General features: G+C 51.6%; 1 protein-coding gene across 13 annotated transcripts in view; it reads left to right on the forward strand.

Annotated features, from left to right (window-relative positions):
- SGMS1 (sphingomyelin synthase 1) overlaps positions 1-17,596 on the forward strand; it is a 76,446-nt gene that overhangs the window by 52,948 nt on the left and 5,902 nt on the right. For 10 of the 13 annotated variants that reach the window (XM_035893063.1, XM_009637541.2, XM_035893065.1 and 7 more), the window contains 4 exons: positions 6,994-7,831; positions 11,191-11,308; positions 14,865-15,018; positions 15,749-15,915. In XM_035893063.1, coding sequence (XP_035748956.1) covers positions 7,209-7,831; positions 11,191-11,308; positions 14,865-15,018; positions 15,749-15,915 — 1,062 coding nt within the window. In that variant the 5' untranslated portion in view covers positions 6,994-7,208. Of the gene's footprint in view, positions 1-6; positions 3,572-6,208; positions 6,465-6,502; positions 6,583-6,993; positions 7,832-11,190; positions 11,309-14,864; positions 15,019-15,748; positions 15,916-17,596 lie in introns of those variants that run through there. The other 3 variants (XM_035893074.1, XM_035893071.1, XM_035893073.1) reach the window with 3 other exon arrangements.

The raw sequence follows: 17,596 nt of genomic DNA on the forward strand, positions 1-17,596 counted from the left end.
GGGGGGGGCTTTGCTGGGGGATTGCAAAGCCTGGCGCTGAAGCAGCCGGCCCGCGCCCCAGAATTCGTGTCGGCCCGTTGACGTTTTCACACACCCCTCTGCGGGTGGAGGGCTGAGGCGGCGCAAACCCGCTTTCTCTCAGCGGTGATATTCTTAGCAGTTGTGGGTTTGGGGTTGGTTTCCTCCCCGGTGCAAATTAACTTTGCGGTGCTATTTGCATCTTCCTTGCGCGGAACTGCAAGCGTTCGGGGCGAGGGGTTGGCAGGCGGGTTCCCTGCTGCAGGCGTTCCAAAATCAGGCGATGCTCAGCCCGGTCCCGCTGCGTGCGCGGCGCTGCGGGGGGGTGGCGGCGTCAGGGCCGTGGTGCCGAGCGGCGCGGGCGCATGGGGCGTCCCTGCCCCGGCAGGAAAGCCCAGAGCTGTTCCCGCGGGGCTCTGGCCCTGGGGCCCGGCTCTCCCTCCTGCCTTCGAGGAGACTTTTCAGTCTGAAATAAGCGTTTGTAACTCAAACCAAAGGCGGGACCTGCCCTCCCCCCCCACCCCTTCCATCGCTCGGGCAGGATTTCCGTAGTGGCAAAGCAAGAGCCGAGCTCAGCAACTGCTCCCGTGAGGAGATGCCTGCTCCGGCCCCTCCCGAGCCCTTGCTGGTTTCCATCACTGCCTCCGAGCCCAGGGCAGACGGAGGGCGGGAGGGAAGTTGAGCAAAGAGGCGCAGGGCTCCGAGGGAGCAGACGGGAGAGGCTTCATCAGGTCCGGAGGGAAAAGGTGCCCCTGCCTCCTAGCACGGGCCGCGAGCGCGCGTGTGCCGACGCGGCGCCTGCCCTGTGGGCGATGCCTTTTGGAGCGGAGACGCTCGCGGGCAGCGTTTGCCCTCGGGAGATTTGCTGTTTGGTTATTCGGACTTGATGCAAGTGCTTTCATTTTGAAACTCTCGCCGCTGGGCTTGGGCTCTGGGCTTGGGTTCAGAGCTGTTGTACCGAGATCCCTGCCTGTGAGAGGATTTTAATTTCTTATTTTTTGTTAAATTAGGATAGGAAATGTATGGGGGGTTGGGTTTTTTTCTTCTTCCTATAGAGTAATTTAGATAAAATGGGCTGCTGGGGGATTTGTGTAGTATGGAGGCGATTTTCCTTCTCTCCCTGAAGCTGTAAGTGGCTGCTCGGGGTCTGTGGGCGTTGCTTCACACGCTGATCCCAGCCTCTCTTCCCGTAGTAGTAATTCTGCTTGCCCTGATTTGTGTCCACAGGACAATGTTTTCCACCTGGGACCGACCTTGCAAACGGAGCTCAGAGCTCTGTGAAACTCGTGAGCCCACCTGTGCCTCAATTTTGTGCTTACAGATATTTTGTATTTGCATATATTTGTATTTACAGCTCAAAAGGAGCTTTGTTGTAATGCTTTGAAGTGCCAGCGGTCGCTTGCCAGCAGTGCAGCCTTGGCAAGGGGCAATTCCTGGTTTGGAGGGCGGGCGGTCCCGGAGGGAGGGAAGCAGTGGGCACGTTGGTGATGCCCAGCACACAGTCTGTGGCAAACCGGTGTGCAGAGGTGCTTTGCAAGTACAGGGCACCCAGGTATCGAGGCATCGGAGCGTTACTGTGAGCGGCGATGAATGCCCGTGGAGGAGGTGGCTGCGGGAGGGGCTCAGACCCTGCTGCCACCGACAGCTCCGTTCGTGCTGTACGACACGGGACGAGAGCTCCCGGCTTTACCCGGAGCACTCGGCCTCCGCGTAACTTGTGCTCCCCGGGCGGTTTGGGGAATTCACTTGCGGGTTGGTTTCTAAAGCGTTAACGCTCCGATCCTCGCAGCAATTGATTCCCTCCTGCGCACGCGTGCGCACACGTTGCATCCCGGCGCTTGTTTCCCAAGGGAGCCAATGTCCCTGTTTCATTTTCAAACTGTGCTTGCCCCTGGACCTTGCTCGTTTTAACGCTGTTCTTTACTGATGGTTTTATCATCTCGGCTTTCTGGGGTGTTTGGGAAGGATGCTCAGTGCCGCAGCTGAAGCGCACCCAGCGCCCCGAAGGGTTCGAGAGTCTCCCTGGCTCCTGGTGAGGAGCTGGCGGGTTTCGGAGCTGGCTGGTTGCTTTACTGATTTCTATAGCGACTGTTGCCTTGGCAGCAAAGGTCCTCGCTTGGAGGATAAAGGCACTGTACAAACATGAGGAAGGCGTGATTTCATTTGGGAAGGCTTTGGTTTTCTTCAGAAGGGTTTCAGAGCACTTTAGGTGGAGATTGGAGATGAACAAACCGCGTTTGGGATTGGGGGTTTTTTGGGTGTGGATTTTTCTTTTCTTTTGCTGTTTTAGGTGGATGTGGTCTTGCCTCATCAGCATTAATTGCAAGGCGTAATGCTTTCTGCTTGGAAGTTCGGAGGTAACGGGGGACGGTGCGTTACCCTGTCAGCCATGGCCGGGCTTGGTTGGACCCCACAGCCGCCCCAGACAGTCCCGTGCCACCTGCCCGGCGGGCCTCCGCCGCTCGCTCCGCGGTGAGACGGGGGCTTTGGCGTGAAAGGTGACACAGTGACGTCCCACGGCCGTGCTCAGCTATCCTCGGGGCAGACCTAGAGACAGAAAACTGCAGCGTTCCTTTGCACCTTGGCCGCCAAGTCACGCGTGGAGGCGTAGCCAGCCGAGGAATTTCTTGCCCTTGAACCGAAGAGGGGGCTGCTTCCACCCTCCCTCCTTGCGCCCAGCCGCGTGTCCGCACAGCGGCCTTCCTCCGCCAGGTTGCGTGGTGCGCGCTCGGATCCTCGTGTAGCGCACGGGGGGGCTGTGCCCGTGGGATCGCAGCCCTCCTGTGGGCAGGCTGAGCGCTCCCTGCCGGGAAAGCGAAAGGTCTGAGCTGGCACCTCAGAGTTAGCTGGGAACCAGGGGAAAAAAGGTCATGCAAACACGAGGGGGCGGGACTGGAGCCCTCGCGCAAGTTATTTCGGCCTGCTCAGTCGTGTGCTGTGGGTATTTTGAGATACGGGGTTTATGTGGTGTCATTATCACAGTGCAGTTGGTATTATTGCGATAATCACGCTGTTTTTTATAATTCGTTATCAGATACAGGGTCCTTAACGAAGCAACCTGCTGCGGATGGAGGCAGCGTTTTAGTGGCCCGGCCCGAGCCGACGACCCGTATCAAAGCTGGGGAGGTTTGGGTGCGCGCCCGTCCCCCTGCCCGTCCCCATGACCTGCTGGGGCAGTGGGACCAAGCTCAGCCTGCGGAGCGTCCCGGCAGCAGCCGATGCCCATCCCCACCTTCTGTGCACGGGAGAGGACCTTCTGTAGAAGCAAGGGGGCCACCAAGGGCTGCTCGCCCCCCATACCGTTTCTGCGAACCTCACCTGGTCAAGCTTCCACGAACGCATGCTAGAACGTGAGGTTTTTTTAATGTGACAAACTGGAAGGTGTTTGTTAAAGAAGCGTTTTTGCCTATTCCTCCCCCATTAGACAGGCAGTGAAAGGGAGGTTTGGATGATGGAAATTCTGGTTGGTTTTCCTCGTTTTAACTCTCAGTGGGAACGGCTCCGTGGCCTGCGTCCTCGGCAGAGTGTTTTCTTTCCTCTAAGCCTTCCTCCCGTGAGTATCAGTGACTCCGCTTTTACAAAGGGCGGTCGATAGGGATTTGCGGGGTGGTAGGGGTGGGCTGGGATTGCGCCTGCCCGGCGCCGCGCTCCCGCGCACGTCACCCGCGAGGGCTGAAGCTTCCTGCTGGGAAGCACCTTGCTCCTGGGAGAGCCCCGTGCCATCGCCGTCCATCCGCCCCAGGGGACGAGATGGGGGGGGTGTGCCTCTGTGCGAGAGGGCTCGTTTGTAAAACCACCAAAGGCTCTTAGGAGTTATAGTTTACGTTCCAAAAAGACACAAAAACTGGAATTGAGCAATCGTTGTTCTTCTGTGTGTACCTTTGATAGCATTACTGATGGTGAGTTCGGAGCACAAGCGAGTTTCTGGGTTGATGATGGCTTTCAGCAATGTTGCCAAACCCTGCCGTTTTCCTGCGAGACACAGACACATCTGCTGCTTCTCACAACATGGCCGGGCATCGCGGGGCTGCACCAGCACGTTACAACTCTGGTGCCAGGATCAGAGTGGTGTTTGCAGCTGGCAACAAACATTTGTTCTCTTGGCTCCACGCAGAGCTCACGTTAAAGCCTAGCAGCTCAGTCGTGGCAGGAGGAGCTGCGTGTGCCTGGCCAGGCGGGAGATGGGATCTGGAGGTTGGCTGCAGGCTCCTGAGCAGCGAGGAATGCAGCCCTTGGCACTGTGTCTGTGGGATCCGGAATCCCTGAGCCCGCAGGAGCCTTGTGGGCTGTTGGACGGAAAGGCTGGTCTGTCGGGAGGTTAATGGTGAAGCTCTGCTTCCCTCCTTTCTGGGTGGTTTGGGAACCCGATCCAGTCACTCCCGTGTTCAAGATGGGAAAGGTTTAATATTGCCCCACCTCGTGGTGTAAGCAGAGTGCTCCGACAACCCCGAATCCATGCTGAATTTGTAAAGGAAAACTTGGAGAGGCAGCCGATGTAGTTGTTAAATGGCACAGGAAAATGAGGTCCTGCTGCCCAGGTGTGTAGAAGGATTAAAAAATAAATAACTTGGGCTTTATCGAGATTGTAAGGCGCTATGCTGGGAAACAGCGAGCCTGTAGAGAAGTCTGTTCGTGTCAGTTGTGAACTCGATGCTGTGCGGTTTTGTGTCTCATGGATTTCGGCCTGAGTTTCGACCCTAGGACAAGCGTGAAAGCGTGTCCTGCATTTCCCTTCACGCAGACACCGATTCCTCGGTTGTGAATCACTGGTGCATCCCTTGAGGCTGACGCGTGGCGGGCATCACAGGGGCGATGGTGTTGCCGTCCCCTCGGTCTGCAGTCGGCGAGCCCGGGCACGGGTAAGCGAGGTCGCTCAAGGCTGCCGTCGCCCTTCGCGCGCAGGCTGAGCCCGGACGGGGAGCTGGAGGCAAAGCACCTCCCGTAACTGCTGGTGACACCAGCTCTGCTGGCGTGGAGTGGCGAGGCAGGGTCCGTGCTGGAGCTCCGTGCTGGCTGGTGCCAGACCCAGGATTTCGGGTGCCCTGCGGTAAGGCGGCCCAGGGAGTGCAGCGGGGACCAGCGTGGTGGAGAGCCGAGCTGCTCTCCCTCGGCCAGAGGCTGGGAGGGGTTCCTCGTGTGGGTTAACATGCATAATTCAATCCTTCCTTTTTTCCATGTTCAGAGCTGTGTAACTAAATACCAATTTGCTAAACGCAACTTGAGTAACGGAGCAATCTGTGGCTGAAAGCCTTCCTCAGTACACAGAACCCCACGGGGGAAAAAAAGAAAGAAAATAGAGCTGTATCCTCTCGTCCGCTGCTTTAGAGCAGCGCAGGTATTCGCAAGAGGGAACGTTCGTCTTCATCCCTGTTCACTCCACGGATTTAAATGCACGTGCTGGGTGGCGTACGCAAAGTGCTGCCGGTCCTTCGTCCACAGCTTTTTCTTTTCTCAGTCACCAGACCTGGTTCATTCCATGGAGAAACGGGTTAAAATCTGCAGCTTGTGTTTCTTGCTCGGTTTAGAGGTAATGGGTCAAAAAATACATTGATGTGCAACGTGGTCCCGTTTTGCATAGGAGCTACAGCTCGGTCTCTGTTTTGTACCACTTCTACTCAAGTCGTGCCAGTAGTGTCGATTATTTTGGTTTTCCTCAGCGGCAGCTTCGCTCCTTGGGTTGAAACACAAAATTCTGGTAGCTTGTGAGAGCTTAAAAATATTCTTTAAGCTGAAAAAGGCACGATACAACTTTGAAAATACAAAGTGTTTTTTCCCCATGCAGTTCCTTTCTTCAGGTCACTTTGGGTTTACCGTGCTGCCGGCTCCTGCAGGAGAGCCTGGGCCGGGGGGCCGGGGGGCTGGAGACGGGGGTCCTGGCCATTTGCTCTCTTTCCTCGGGGAGGGCCATTGCTTGCTTGTTTGTTTGTTTGCTGAATAAACGTTTCGGACCTGGGAATTTCCCGATGGCGTTCACTGCCACGTGATCGCTGTCTCGTGCTGAGGATTTTGCTGCTCCTGTCTCCGAAATGCAGGAAGAGGTTCCAGCAAGTAACATCTGATTTCCTGGAATTTTCGTATGGGGAGTGACCAGCTCTTCTAAGATTTCTACGCTAATTTTGTAATTAATCGACTGTAGAAGCTTGTTACCCAGTTACTTGGGGTTTTTTTCAAGTTTCACTTTCATTTTTCTACTGGTTCCTTTTTTAGCCAATGACAAATGTTAATCTGAATTGTAGCAGTATATACCGTGGAAACTGTAAAATGTACCTGGGAGAGCTGCTGAACGTCTGCTCGAGTCCTGCAAACCTGGATGCTTTGGTTTATTTTCATGCAAACCTGTTTGGGCCTTGATTTTTCCTGCTGGTGCTTCAGCTCGCAGGTGTATCCATGCCTATCTACATCACTTGTTGTGTGTGTTGCTGCCCTGTAGAGAAGCATTTTCTGTGGTACGCCCCATTGCTTTTGGTGTGCAGAACGGAAGGGTGCCTTGCAGGACAAAAACCAGGCTTCCTGTTCAGTGACTGGGTGCGAGGCGTTGCACTGAGATACCAGGCTGGGGGGGAGGTTTGCGACACGAATAAACATTTGCTCTGTATTTGCGTTGTGATTTTAAGGGGAGTTTGGGTGCTGGGTAGATCCTTAAATCCATTAGTGTTGTGATTTTAAGGGGAGTTTGGGTGCTGGGTATGGACCAGACCTGCATAGTAACGGAAAATGCAGCAGATAGAGAGCAGGAAGGAGGCCTTCCCACAGCTGCAAGTGGTGTTTATAATAGAAACCCCCCAAAGCTCTCGAAGTCAGTAGCAAGCTTGGAAAGGACGGTTCGGTGTGTACAAGGCTGGAGCTCACATCAAGTGGTCTCTTCCATGCCAGAGTCGAGCTATTCTTTTGCAGCAGTTTTGTCTTTAAATGTGAATTGCAAACTATGGGTAAATGCTGTCCTAACGACTGGGTTTGGGTTTTTCCCCTCCCCAGGGAGAAGAATGCCACCGCTAATATGATGTGAGCCGCTCCCCGTGCTTGCCGCAGCGCCTGGATCCTCGGGCGGTTAGAGACGGGGACTCGCCTCTCGCCAAACTGCTCCCTCGGACAAGATGAAGCCAAGGAGGAGCTTTCCGACGCGCTGGAGTCGCAGTGGCTGCTGCCCAATTTAAAATCCATGTCAGACTGTGCCCCCGCTGCCCGGCAAGATGAAAGAAGTGGTGTTGTGGTCACCTGAGGAGGTGACGAATTGGCTAACGGAAAATGCTGTGCCGGAGTACTGTGAGCCATTGAAGAGCTTCACCGGGCAGGATTTGATCAACCTCACAGAGGAGGATTTCAAGACGACACCTCTCTCCCGGGTGTCTTCCGACAGCGGACAGCGGCTATTGCACATGATCGAAACTTTAAAAATGGCTCACCACATCGAGGTTCACAAAAACGGGCACGTCAACGGGCACATTCGCGTCAGCGTGAGCGGCGCCACGCGCGAGAATGGCTTTAGCAGTAAAATGAAGCTGAACGGGATGCCAAATGGGTATAAGAAGGAGATGATCCAGATCCCCATGCCAGAGCCAGAGCGCTCGCAGTATCCTATGGAATGGCGCAAGACTTTCCTGGCTTTTATTTATGCACTTTTTTGTTTCGTCTTTACCACAGTGACTATCTCAGTCGTTCATGAACGAGTGCCTCCCAAGGAGGTGCAGCCTCCCCTACCAGATGCATTTTTTGATCGCTTTGATCGGGTGCAATGGGCTTTTTCTATTTGTGAAATCAACGGCATGATCCTTGTAGGACTGTGGTTTGTTCAGTGGCTGCTCTTAAAATACAAGTAAGTAAAACCTTTTGAAAACTGAGTGCTAGGGTAGGCTTCCGACAGCCTCTGGAGGGCGCATGCTGGTTTACATCCCAACAAAATGAAGCTTCTCATGGTCTTTCTGATTCTGGTTTCCCAAACTGAAATAGGTGTCGTGCCATAGGCAAACTGCAGTTTGTGTGAGCTGCTGCTGCAAAAGGGAGAACTTCAGTCCAACTGCTACCTAAGACACTGAGATACAACCCTGGTCTTGTTGGCCTGCACGATTAACTTGAGCCCTTTTCAGGGGTGAAAGCCATGAATTGGGTATAATGGTGTTCTTAGCTCAGCTGACTGGCCGGTCTGTGTGGGGGGAGCACAGCTCACACTGCTGTGAACACGGTTGCAAACCCACTTGGGATGGATTTAGTGCCGCTGTAGTTTGCCTGATGTAGAGACCCACCCCGAGATTGTGATTTAGGCTGTGCGCTTTAGTCTGTGCACCTAAACGCTGCTGCGTGAGCAAGCGCCGAGGTACGTTTTCTGCTTGACATTAGACGGGGTAGGGGATGTCAAACACAAAGTATGCCCACAGATAACCCTAAGATAAGCAAAAGCATAGATATGCAAGGAATTTGCAAGGTCTTAGTCACTGTCTGCCTCCTTGCTCGTACTGGTCAGAATCGAGAGGGAGAATTTGCCTGCCCGTGGAAGTGCCCTACTGCTTACCCTCCACCGAGTGCGTGCGGATGCCGCATCTAGGGTATTTGTACTGCCGTAAATCCACGCCTTGGGCTGCCTTACCACGCATGTCTGATGTACCCTTGTGCTGCCATGGCTGTGAATGAAGTGTTCAGAGTCGAGTGGCATTAAGCAGTTTGTGGTTGGCATATCACCTTTCCTTTGGAAAACCAGGCACAAGCGTGTTCCCGCGGCTGCCCACCCCAAAGAGGGTCTCCTCCTCTGCTGATGCATCATCTCATTCTTTACCTGTTCATGGACTCTTTTTTGTGGCTCCTATGTAGGGAACTGAGGAAGGAATGTTTAGTCCGGAAGTTGCATGGTGACACTGAATAGACCCTATGTGTCTTCTTTGTTGGACTGCAAAGTCAGGGCCAAAATGGAAGAGGGTGTTGGGTGTGTCAGTCCAGCTAACCACAGTGCAGGGTTTCCCTTGGCCTCCATTACTGCTTTCTTGCCTGACAATTAATTTTACCCTCAGGCAGAGACTGGAGTTTCTGACTGGCTTCGGGGCAAGACTCTAGATTTGCTGGTCACGGCGTTGGGTTGGGTTGGTTTCTCACCAGGAAGCAGGAGCAGGGGGGAGTACAGGTCTTGGCTGGGGACACCGGGCTGCCCAAGATTTTTTTTCCGCAGACACCGTGGGGAGCTCGAGGAGTCCAGGCAAGCTGCCGAGGCAGAATTAACTTCTCTGGGAAGCATTCCCAGATGTTTTGGGAGAAGTACAATGCTGGTTTTTGGCCGTGCTTGACATCTGATTCAGCTCATGGGATTGAAAAAGCCGTGTGCTGGCTACCCGCATTGGGCGAGGTCTGGGGAGTTGTAATGGAAGTTGTCTTGGCCAGGAATAAGCTTACAGGTTGTGCTTGCAGCTGGCGTGTGATCACCCACGCACACACACAAATCCTTTGGAGAAAGGAAAATATGAGGCTTTTTGTTTTTTTTTTTTTTTTAATATTACAGTACAGAGCACTTTGACGCAGACTTTCCTAAGCTAAAATGTGCTAAATCCAGCTAAACCAAGTAGGTTTGTGGGTAATTTTAGTTAAAAAGAAAAAGTTCGGTGCTCGGTAAAACACTGCTGCTTCTTCTGTCTCTTGAAATGCAGTGCTGCTCAGGCTTTCATCCCCAGCCCTCGTTTGCTTTGTACCAGGTTGTAAGGAAAAACAAGTTCATGCCTGGTTGTAAAAGCCAGGCACAACTGTGAGATCTTCATTGGATCACCCTTCCGAGGGTGCTCCCCACGAAACGCGGAGGAGAACCACTGCCACGACGGCGTGGTACCTTCTGCTCTTCAATTTGGGTCCACGGAGCTACATTAATAAAGTACAATTTTTAAGTCCCAGCTTTGGCCGTGTTTGCAGCAGGAAGGGGAAGAAAAAATAGGAATGACAGTGTTTGAGCAGCCGCGAGCACGTGAGCACGGACGGCGTTTACACCGTAATAGCTGAAGCTGTTCTGATGAATTGAGGCACTGGAGTTGTTACCAGTCTGGCACTGGGAAGTCGTACTCCTCCCGGAGCGCAGCACTACAGTTCAATAACGCTGCCAAAAGCCATTAAAAATAAAAAACATGGCCAATTCTGAGCGTCCAAAGAGCTCGGCTTGGTAGAAATACTATTTTTTAAACAGTGAATGCTTCAGATTAGCAACAAGTGAATGCCAGAAGTTGCAACTGGTGTTATAACCCTTGTATTCCCAAACGACCATAATGGTAAATAACAAGGATTTAAAATCAACCGAAACCACCAGGGTCTGTAGCCATCGGGGTGCAAAGAGGTGGTATGGTGAAGGTCATGAACTGCTGTAGCTGGGTTTTGGATTTGCCCTTGGTTTTTGTGACGCTGGCGGATGTGCCAGACGGGTTTGACTGTTGTAGCTCTTCGCGTGTGATGGTGTGTGGCCATGAAGCCCAGCGGGCCGGTTTTGGGGCTGGCCGTCGCTCCCGACTCAAGCTGCAGCTCTTTCCCCCGCGTGTTCTTGCTGGCGGTACCCCAAAGGACATCCGTGTCCTCTGCGTACGCCGCGACTCGCCGGCAGCCCTCGGTGGATACATCTCTGCAGCTATGGCTGTTTGCCTTGGCTTCCCGTGAAAACACCCCGTCCCGTAGCCAACGCGGCTCTCTGTTTATATTTTGGAGGTTTTGTTGCCGATGGGAACTGCTCCCGCTTCGGTGCTGCTGAGGAAAGATGTGATCTCACTCGTTTGGGTCACACAAGCTCCTTCTCCTCAGGCAGCCCTTTGGAATTACTAAGTGCATGTGTCAGCCAAAATAAAGTTATTCCTTTTCATCTTATAATGAAAATATAGTAACTTTATCCCCTGCCTTGAATAGAAAATTGGTGACCGCTCAAAGCTAATTGGAGGGGTGTGGGGCATGAAATCCCTTTTAGTCCTCAACACTAAATCTGCGCAGGCTTTTGTATTCTAATCCTTGTATTTTCTGTAATCACCTTCATGGGTAATGTTGAGTTTCTCTTCTTTCTGACCTGTGAAGCGTGGGAATATTTGTAGTAATTCAGTATTCTCGGGTGGAGGCTGGCACTGTCACAAGTTCCAGAAGGGAACAGTTGGTAGTTCATCTTATTTACCTTTGCATATTTTGTTTGCATTGAGTGACCTTATTTTTTCCTCTTTTTCTCCCTTCTTCTAGGTCTATAATAAGCAGAAGATTTTTCTGTATAGTTGGCACACTATATCTGTATCGGTGTATTACCATGTACGTGACTACACTCCCAGTACCTGGCATGCATTTCAAGTGTTCTCCAAAGGTAAACTTCTTCCGGCTGCCTTTCCGGATTTTAATCTGCATGTTTTCCCCTTGTCCTGCCGTTACCAAAACTGCGAGCAGCACTTTCTCAATAATTGTTACTAACTTGAAAACACCAGTTTGGCATGGTCGGGAGGTCCTTGCGCAGATCGTCAGCTTCCCTCTCGGTTCATGAGGGTGCTGGCGGGTGCTTTGGGCAGTGCGGGCGTCCCCACCCTTCTCGAGGCGCTAATCCACGCAGCTTCTGTAGCATTTCCAACTCGCTTGCCCAGTCGGCGTTCTTCTGTCTCCCCCAAAGCAGTCGAAGGTGTGCAACCTGTGGAGGTGCCGTGTGAGACTCATTTATTTCTAAACACTGTGTCAAATCCAGGTACGGTTTGTATTTGAAAATGGCCCAAAGAGGCTTTCCTAAGGCTGGTGCAACTCTGCCTCCTTTGCAGCCCTTTGTCCCTGCACACACTTTTGCGTTGGCATATGGACTTGCCACCTCCTCCCTGATCCAGCACTGACTCCTGTTTGTTGTGCCGAGGAATAAAATGGGCTTGCGAAAGCCGTGGCTGAAACCAAGCTACCGAGACAGAGCTGCTTAGGCAAGACCCTTGTAGGCAGCCTTGAAGGGTGATTTGCGTGCTCGGGGTGGAGATGGGACAAGGGCACTTGGTGTCACATCCATCTCGTGTCACACGAGCATTAAGCGTAAAGCGTGGTCCTTAGCGCAACGTGCTGTTCGTGGTAGGGACGTGCAACCTCATACAGGCTGGACTCCTACGGCAGGGAGCAAGGTGCTCTTCTCCATCGTGGTTCATCCCTGGGCCCCTCCTGGCGTTGTTTGTGCTATGGCTTGACTTAAGCAGGAGAAAAGGGGGGGAAGAAGTAATTCCTGTGAAACGTATACTGCATGCACAGTTCAACGGCTTCGTGTGCACAGCCCTGAGTTGGGTGACAGGTAGCAAAATCAGTGATGTACAAGTAGGAAAAGCTTGGTTTGACTTGGTGCATGAGCTGTTGCCCTTTCGGTGGGGATTGCTGGTACGTAGGGAGCCGAAATGCTTCGGTTCCCTGGGGAAGTAAAGCCAGCAAACGTACTACACCGGTTGTTTGACAAGGCAGAGTGTTTGCCAAGCCACGTGTGGCTTTTTGAGGGACCGAGGTCTTTTGTGAAGAGCGGCCGGCGGGAGAGGAGTCAACATTGTATTTGGTCAATCAGCCATTACGAAACGAAAGGAGAAGGACCACAGATATTTATGGGCCGAAGTGAGTAAATCTGCCAGTTTTGGAAATTTCTAGCGTTGGCAAGTCCATCTCATTACTCAAGTGAAGACAAGCCTGTCCCGTGCTCTTCTATTGCCCCGATAAGACTGAGGATTAGCTGGGCTTTCTTGAAAGCTATAAATACACTGGTGGGAAAAGAATAACCTCTCAGCACCTTACTGAGCTATAGATGATTGTGAAGAGTGAGCTTTCGGGAGCATTTTCATGTTTCGTAAGGCAGTGTTAGCAGGAAATGTTTAATTGCTGCAAAGACCCTGTTTAAATCTGTCAGAAATTAGTAATTTCCCGTTCTTAAAACAAGACCAAGCTTGAAAATAAAAGAAAAACATGCCTGTAATGGCCAGCCAGGGGGATCGGTGTCGTCTTCTGACTGGTAAATGGTTATCAGGGATTTTAAAACCTCATAAAATGAGGTAAGGATGCAGCACAGGTGTAGTCACGTGCATTGATCCATTAGTCCTGCTCCTTTGAGCTCAGGTTCCTGGAGGTGCTTGGTCCGTTCCAGTTGTGCTTGTCCCATGACACACACTTTCTTTGTGGATTTGTTTAACATTCGGGCTTGTTTTAGAGCTGGGAGCAGGAAGAGCAAAGTCCTGGGACAGTGTCAGCGGCCCTTTGGTCACCTGGGAGGAGGGAGAGGGGCGTCCTCACCAGAAGGACTTGGTTTGCTTCAATTTGGCTTTCCTAAGGCAAGCTGAAGTTTTCTCAGAAATGCCCCATCATGGGTTGGAGGTGGGTCAGAGCAAATCAGGTGTGGAAGAATGTCCCGGTTGCTCACATGGGTCCCAGAATCCCAGCATGGCAGGGGTTGGCAGGGCCCTCGGGAGCTGACCCAGTGCCACCCCCCTGCCCAAGCAGGCTCACCCAGAGCAGGGGGCACAGGACAGCGGCCAGGCGGGGGTTGAAGATCTCCAGAGAAGGAGACTCCACAGCCCCCCTGGGCAGCCTGGGCCAGGGCTCGGGCACCCTCACAGTCAACAAGTTCTTCCTCACGTTCAACTGGAACCTCTTATGGTTCAGTTGGATTGTGTGAGCTAAAGCCAGCGCAGAAGTTTGGCTCTGTGCGCTGACAAACACCGCTTAGGTTTCTTTTGAAATGTGAAGTGGAAAGAAATTATTTTGAAGACGCCCCAAGGCCTTAGAGTTTGGGGTGAGGTACTCTCTTCTGCGCATTGAAGCTGGGTTTCGGCAGCTGGACGCACAGCTTGGGTGGTTCATCCTGTTCTCCGTTGGATTATCATCTGTAGGGCCTGCGCTGTTACAAACAAAAGGAATTAAATTAAGCTTGATTTGTTTTAGAGTGCATTGCCTCTTGAACAGAAGGACAGACAGATGTGTAGAGAACATGACAATTTTAGCTCTAGCTGGAAATAGTTTTAATTCCTTTCTGTTGGTGAAGCTGGGTTTTGAGTCTGTGTTACGGAAGGTGTAGGTTTTCCAAGAGCCATTATTCTGAACCTCACTGTATATATCTGAGGTTTATACATATATACATATATATATATACACACACACACATATATATATATAAACCCATTGTATATCCCAGGGCAAGAATGTCATGAATAAAAGGAGGTCTGAACCCATTCGCTCTGCTTGAAGATTCCAACTAAAAACCATTTTCCTGCACAGCCACAAACATTGGCAAAGGCCACCAGCACGACCTGGGAGAAGGATCACGCCTTTGCATGGTTGCAGCAATAAGTGCTTATAAATAACATAGAAAACAATTTTTGCTCGCTTACCTGTGTTACCATAAGGCTCTGAGAGCAGCCACTGACAGGGGTTTAACAACTTCTGGAATAGAAAAGATGCCACGTTTTTCATTGCAACTGGAAGTGACCTGTTAAAAAAAAAAAAAAGGCCTTTTTTTCTGTGCCTTTTCAATCTATATTGTGAGCGTAGGAAAAGAGAGTAGTCCTTTGGGATGTTGTATTTATAGGGCAATTGAAACAATTGCCTTGATTCTTCATGCATTGAATCCTTAAAACAACGTTTTGGACAAATGAGTGGAGATGCACGCAGCCTGTGCTCACGTGAACGCTGGCCGTGATGGGTGCAAAGCATCGGTAACAAGTGAGCTCCTGCCTCGCGCCCAGTCTCTCTCCCTCTGGAAACGTGCTGCTGGCTTTTGGAAAAGGCTGGGATGTACTGATGGTTCTTGTGTCCTGGGCAGCAGGAGGGAATAACTGGAAGGCAAAGCTGCTGGCTAGCGCCATCGCTTTCGGCTCCAGCAGGTTAGCGCTGGTCTCTTACCCTGCTTTTGTGTTTTGCTCTTCCGCCAGCTTTTTGGAGACTGGGAATCTCACCTGCGGAGGATAATGAAGCTGATTGCTGGCGGAGGGTTGTCCATCACAGGATCCCACAACATGTGCGGCGACTATCTGTACAGCGGTCACACCGTCATCTTAACTCTTACGTACTTATTTATCAAAGAGTGTAAGTTGGTGACTGTGCCTGTGGCATTCCCTCCCGTGGCATCCCTCGCTAGCCAAAGAGTTGCCCTCGTGCTGAGCACTAAATGCAATTAGAGTAAAAATGCACGCTTTTCCCGTGAGAAATGAGAGAACTTCAAAGACCTTTTCATTACTGAAAAAGAAAACTTTGGAGACAAAATAAAACACTTTACCATGTAGATGTCTGAATTAAGCGTTTTATTGCAAGAAAAATTTGTTCAGGGTATAATTGAGACCTTGATGGTGCCCTGCCTGGTGCACAGTGTTTCAGCTGTGTCTCCGGGCCTAGAGACGAGTGCCATGCTGAACGCAAGGCTGCTCGTTCTGCAAGGATCGGGCCTCAGTCAAGCATTTCACTTTGATGGCGATCCATTCCTCTTGCCTTTTGTCTCTATAGAATCAATACTGAAATGCAAATCAGTTAATTTTGCTGACCAGGGTATGTTATGTTGTTACGTATGGGGCCTGTTTCTCAAAGATTTCATAACCTTCCTGTTTTCCAAGGATCTGATTGCCCCTGAGTACAATTTTAAGTTACACCTTAAGAGAACGGTACTTATTTTGTGATCTGACCATTCCTGCCCTTAATCCCAATGCAGGCATTGCACTCCCCACCCAGGATTGCAGTCCCCGTCCTCTGCTAATTGCAGCAACAGGCTTGTGCGCCGATCACGTTACGCTCTGAAATAATCGCTGCTTGTGCTTCTTTGCAGATTCCCCACGGCGACTCTGGTGGTATCACTGGCTTTGCTGGGCGCTCAGCATGGTTGGGATGTTCTGCATCCTCCTTGCTCATGACCACTACACTGTGGACGTGGTGGTGGCTTACTACATCACTACAAGACTTTTCTGGTGGTATCACACAATGGCCAACCAGCAAGTGAGTTTCTCCCAGTCTTTGGATCCACGTGGCTCCGCTTGCTGTAGTGCGGTGGTGGGCGAATATCCGCACTTTGCCTTGAGCCTTTCTGCAGGAGTAGGAGTGGACTCGTCCGTGTCTTGTGGAGCACGCGTCTCTGTCCCCCCTCAGGTTGGGTTTGCAGGAAAGAGGCGACATCGGTTGGGTTCATCTTGCGTCTTGACCGCAAAAACATCTGAAGGTCTACCCGCAGGCGGTCAGGCCTCTCTGCGCTGTAACCTCAAGTTTTGAAGTCCTGAATTTGGGCCGCTTGGCGAGCTTTGTGATAGAGAGCAAACCATTTAGATGTGGTGGTGGGGTTTTGCCTTTTTTTTTTTTATTTTTGTTGAAGCCAGCTGGGTTTTCCTTGTATTCTGTGTCTGTGCCTTTCAGTTAGGCAACAGGTCTCTTGAACAGTGTTGAGGCCTCGCTAAAAATGAACCGTTTTCTCCCAGTGTTTGCAGATGGCAGTAAGTGCCCCTGGCCAGGGGAGGTGTTCCCTTTTGGAGGACTGTGCAGCAGAGAACAGGCTGCTCCTGTCCTAAGGCCCGTGTCTAGGAACGCGTGAAAAATAGGGTGTCAGGGGCAATACTGAGAACAAGGAGCTGCTTGGGAGGAGAGCAAAGCATGGTTTGTAATACTCTACCAGAGAGAAGCGGTAAATGATTCAAAGGTCGAATGAAGAAGTCTAAGCGAGGTCTCATGTCATTCTCGTCATTAAGAGATGAGCTTACAGTGCTGAGGAATGTGAGGGAGAACGCGCAAGTCTTACCCATGGGAGAGATCCAGTGAGGTAAGGGAAACTTAGGTCTGTAACAGCAAATTGGTGTCCAAGTATTTTCTGTGCAGCATGCAGAAAGACATTTTGCTTATCTGTTGCGTATGGCTCCAGTTAATTCTGTTTAAGACAGACCTAGTGTGATGGTAGGAAATTAACTGATACGGTGGTGGTACAGATGTTTAGGTCATGTCAAGGTCTTCTAGCTGTCATGTGATGTTATCCCAGTGGGTTTGATGCTGCTTGTCAAGCCCTCTGCTACGGTTTTACCACCAAATGCCTAAATTGCGAGGAACGTGCTTTGATGTTCAGTCGGGTTGGGAGCCACCGTGCTCGATAGCAGCCTGTGCCCAGACTTCGTAACTCTCGTCATGCAGCATCGGACTGACTTCCACGCTTGGAATTCGCTCCTGGGGTCTGTGAACGCAATGGTGCTAAGTGGCCGTGCTTCTGAGCTGGAAGCTACCCAAGTCAGGATTGCTCTGGTGCTAACGAGGACTCGCTTCAGAAAGGCTCCTTGCCGTACTGTTTGCTGCGTGATGTGGCTCAGAAGGTGGTTCAGCATTGCTTCCCGAAGCTGCTAAGATGTTGGGAAATGCCAGTCCCTGGGTCCTTACTGAGCACACAGTTGTGTCCTAGCCTCTGGTGCTGCTCCACGTGCAGGGGGCTGTGGCTTGTGTCTGACCTTAAAATCAAAAGCAGAAGCCCAGTAGGGCTAAGGTGGATTTATTTTACATCCGAGTTTATGGCGTGGAAGGAAAGCTTAGCGTGCAGTCCCTGGGCTTACACCTCTGGTGGGCTCGTACAACGCTTCCTTGCGCCTTCGCTGTGGCTTGCTGGTGGCTAGGAGAAGCCAAAGGGTGGGTGGGGGCGGCTTGAGAGCAG

The sequence above is a fragment of the Egretta garzetta genome, unplaced genomic scaffold (genome assembly GCF_000687185.1).
Source record: "Egretta garzetta isolate BGI_Z169 unplaced genomic scaffold, ASM68718v1 scaffold234, whole genome shotgun sequence".
Lineage (NCBI taxonomy): Eukaryota > Metazoa > Chordata > Aves > Pelecaniformes > Ardeidae > Egretta > Egretta garzetta.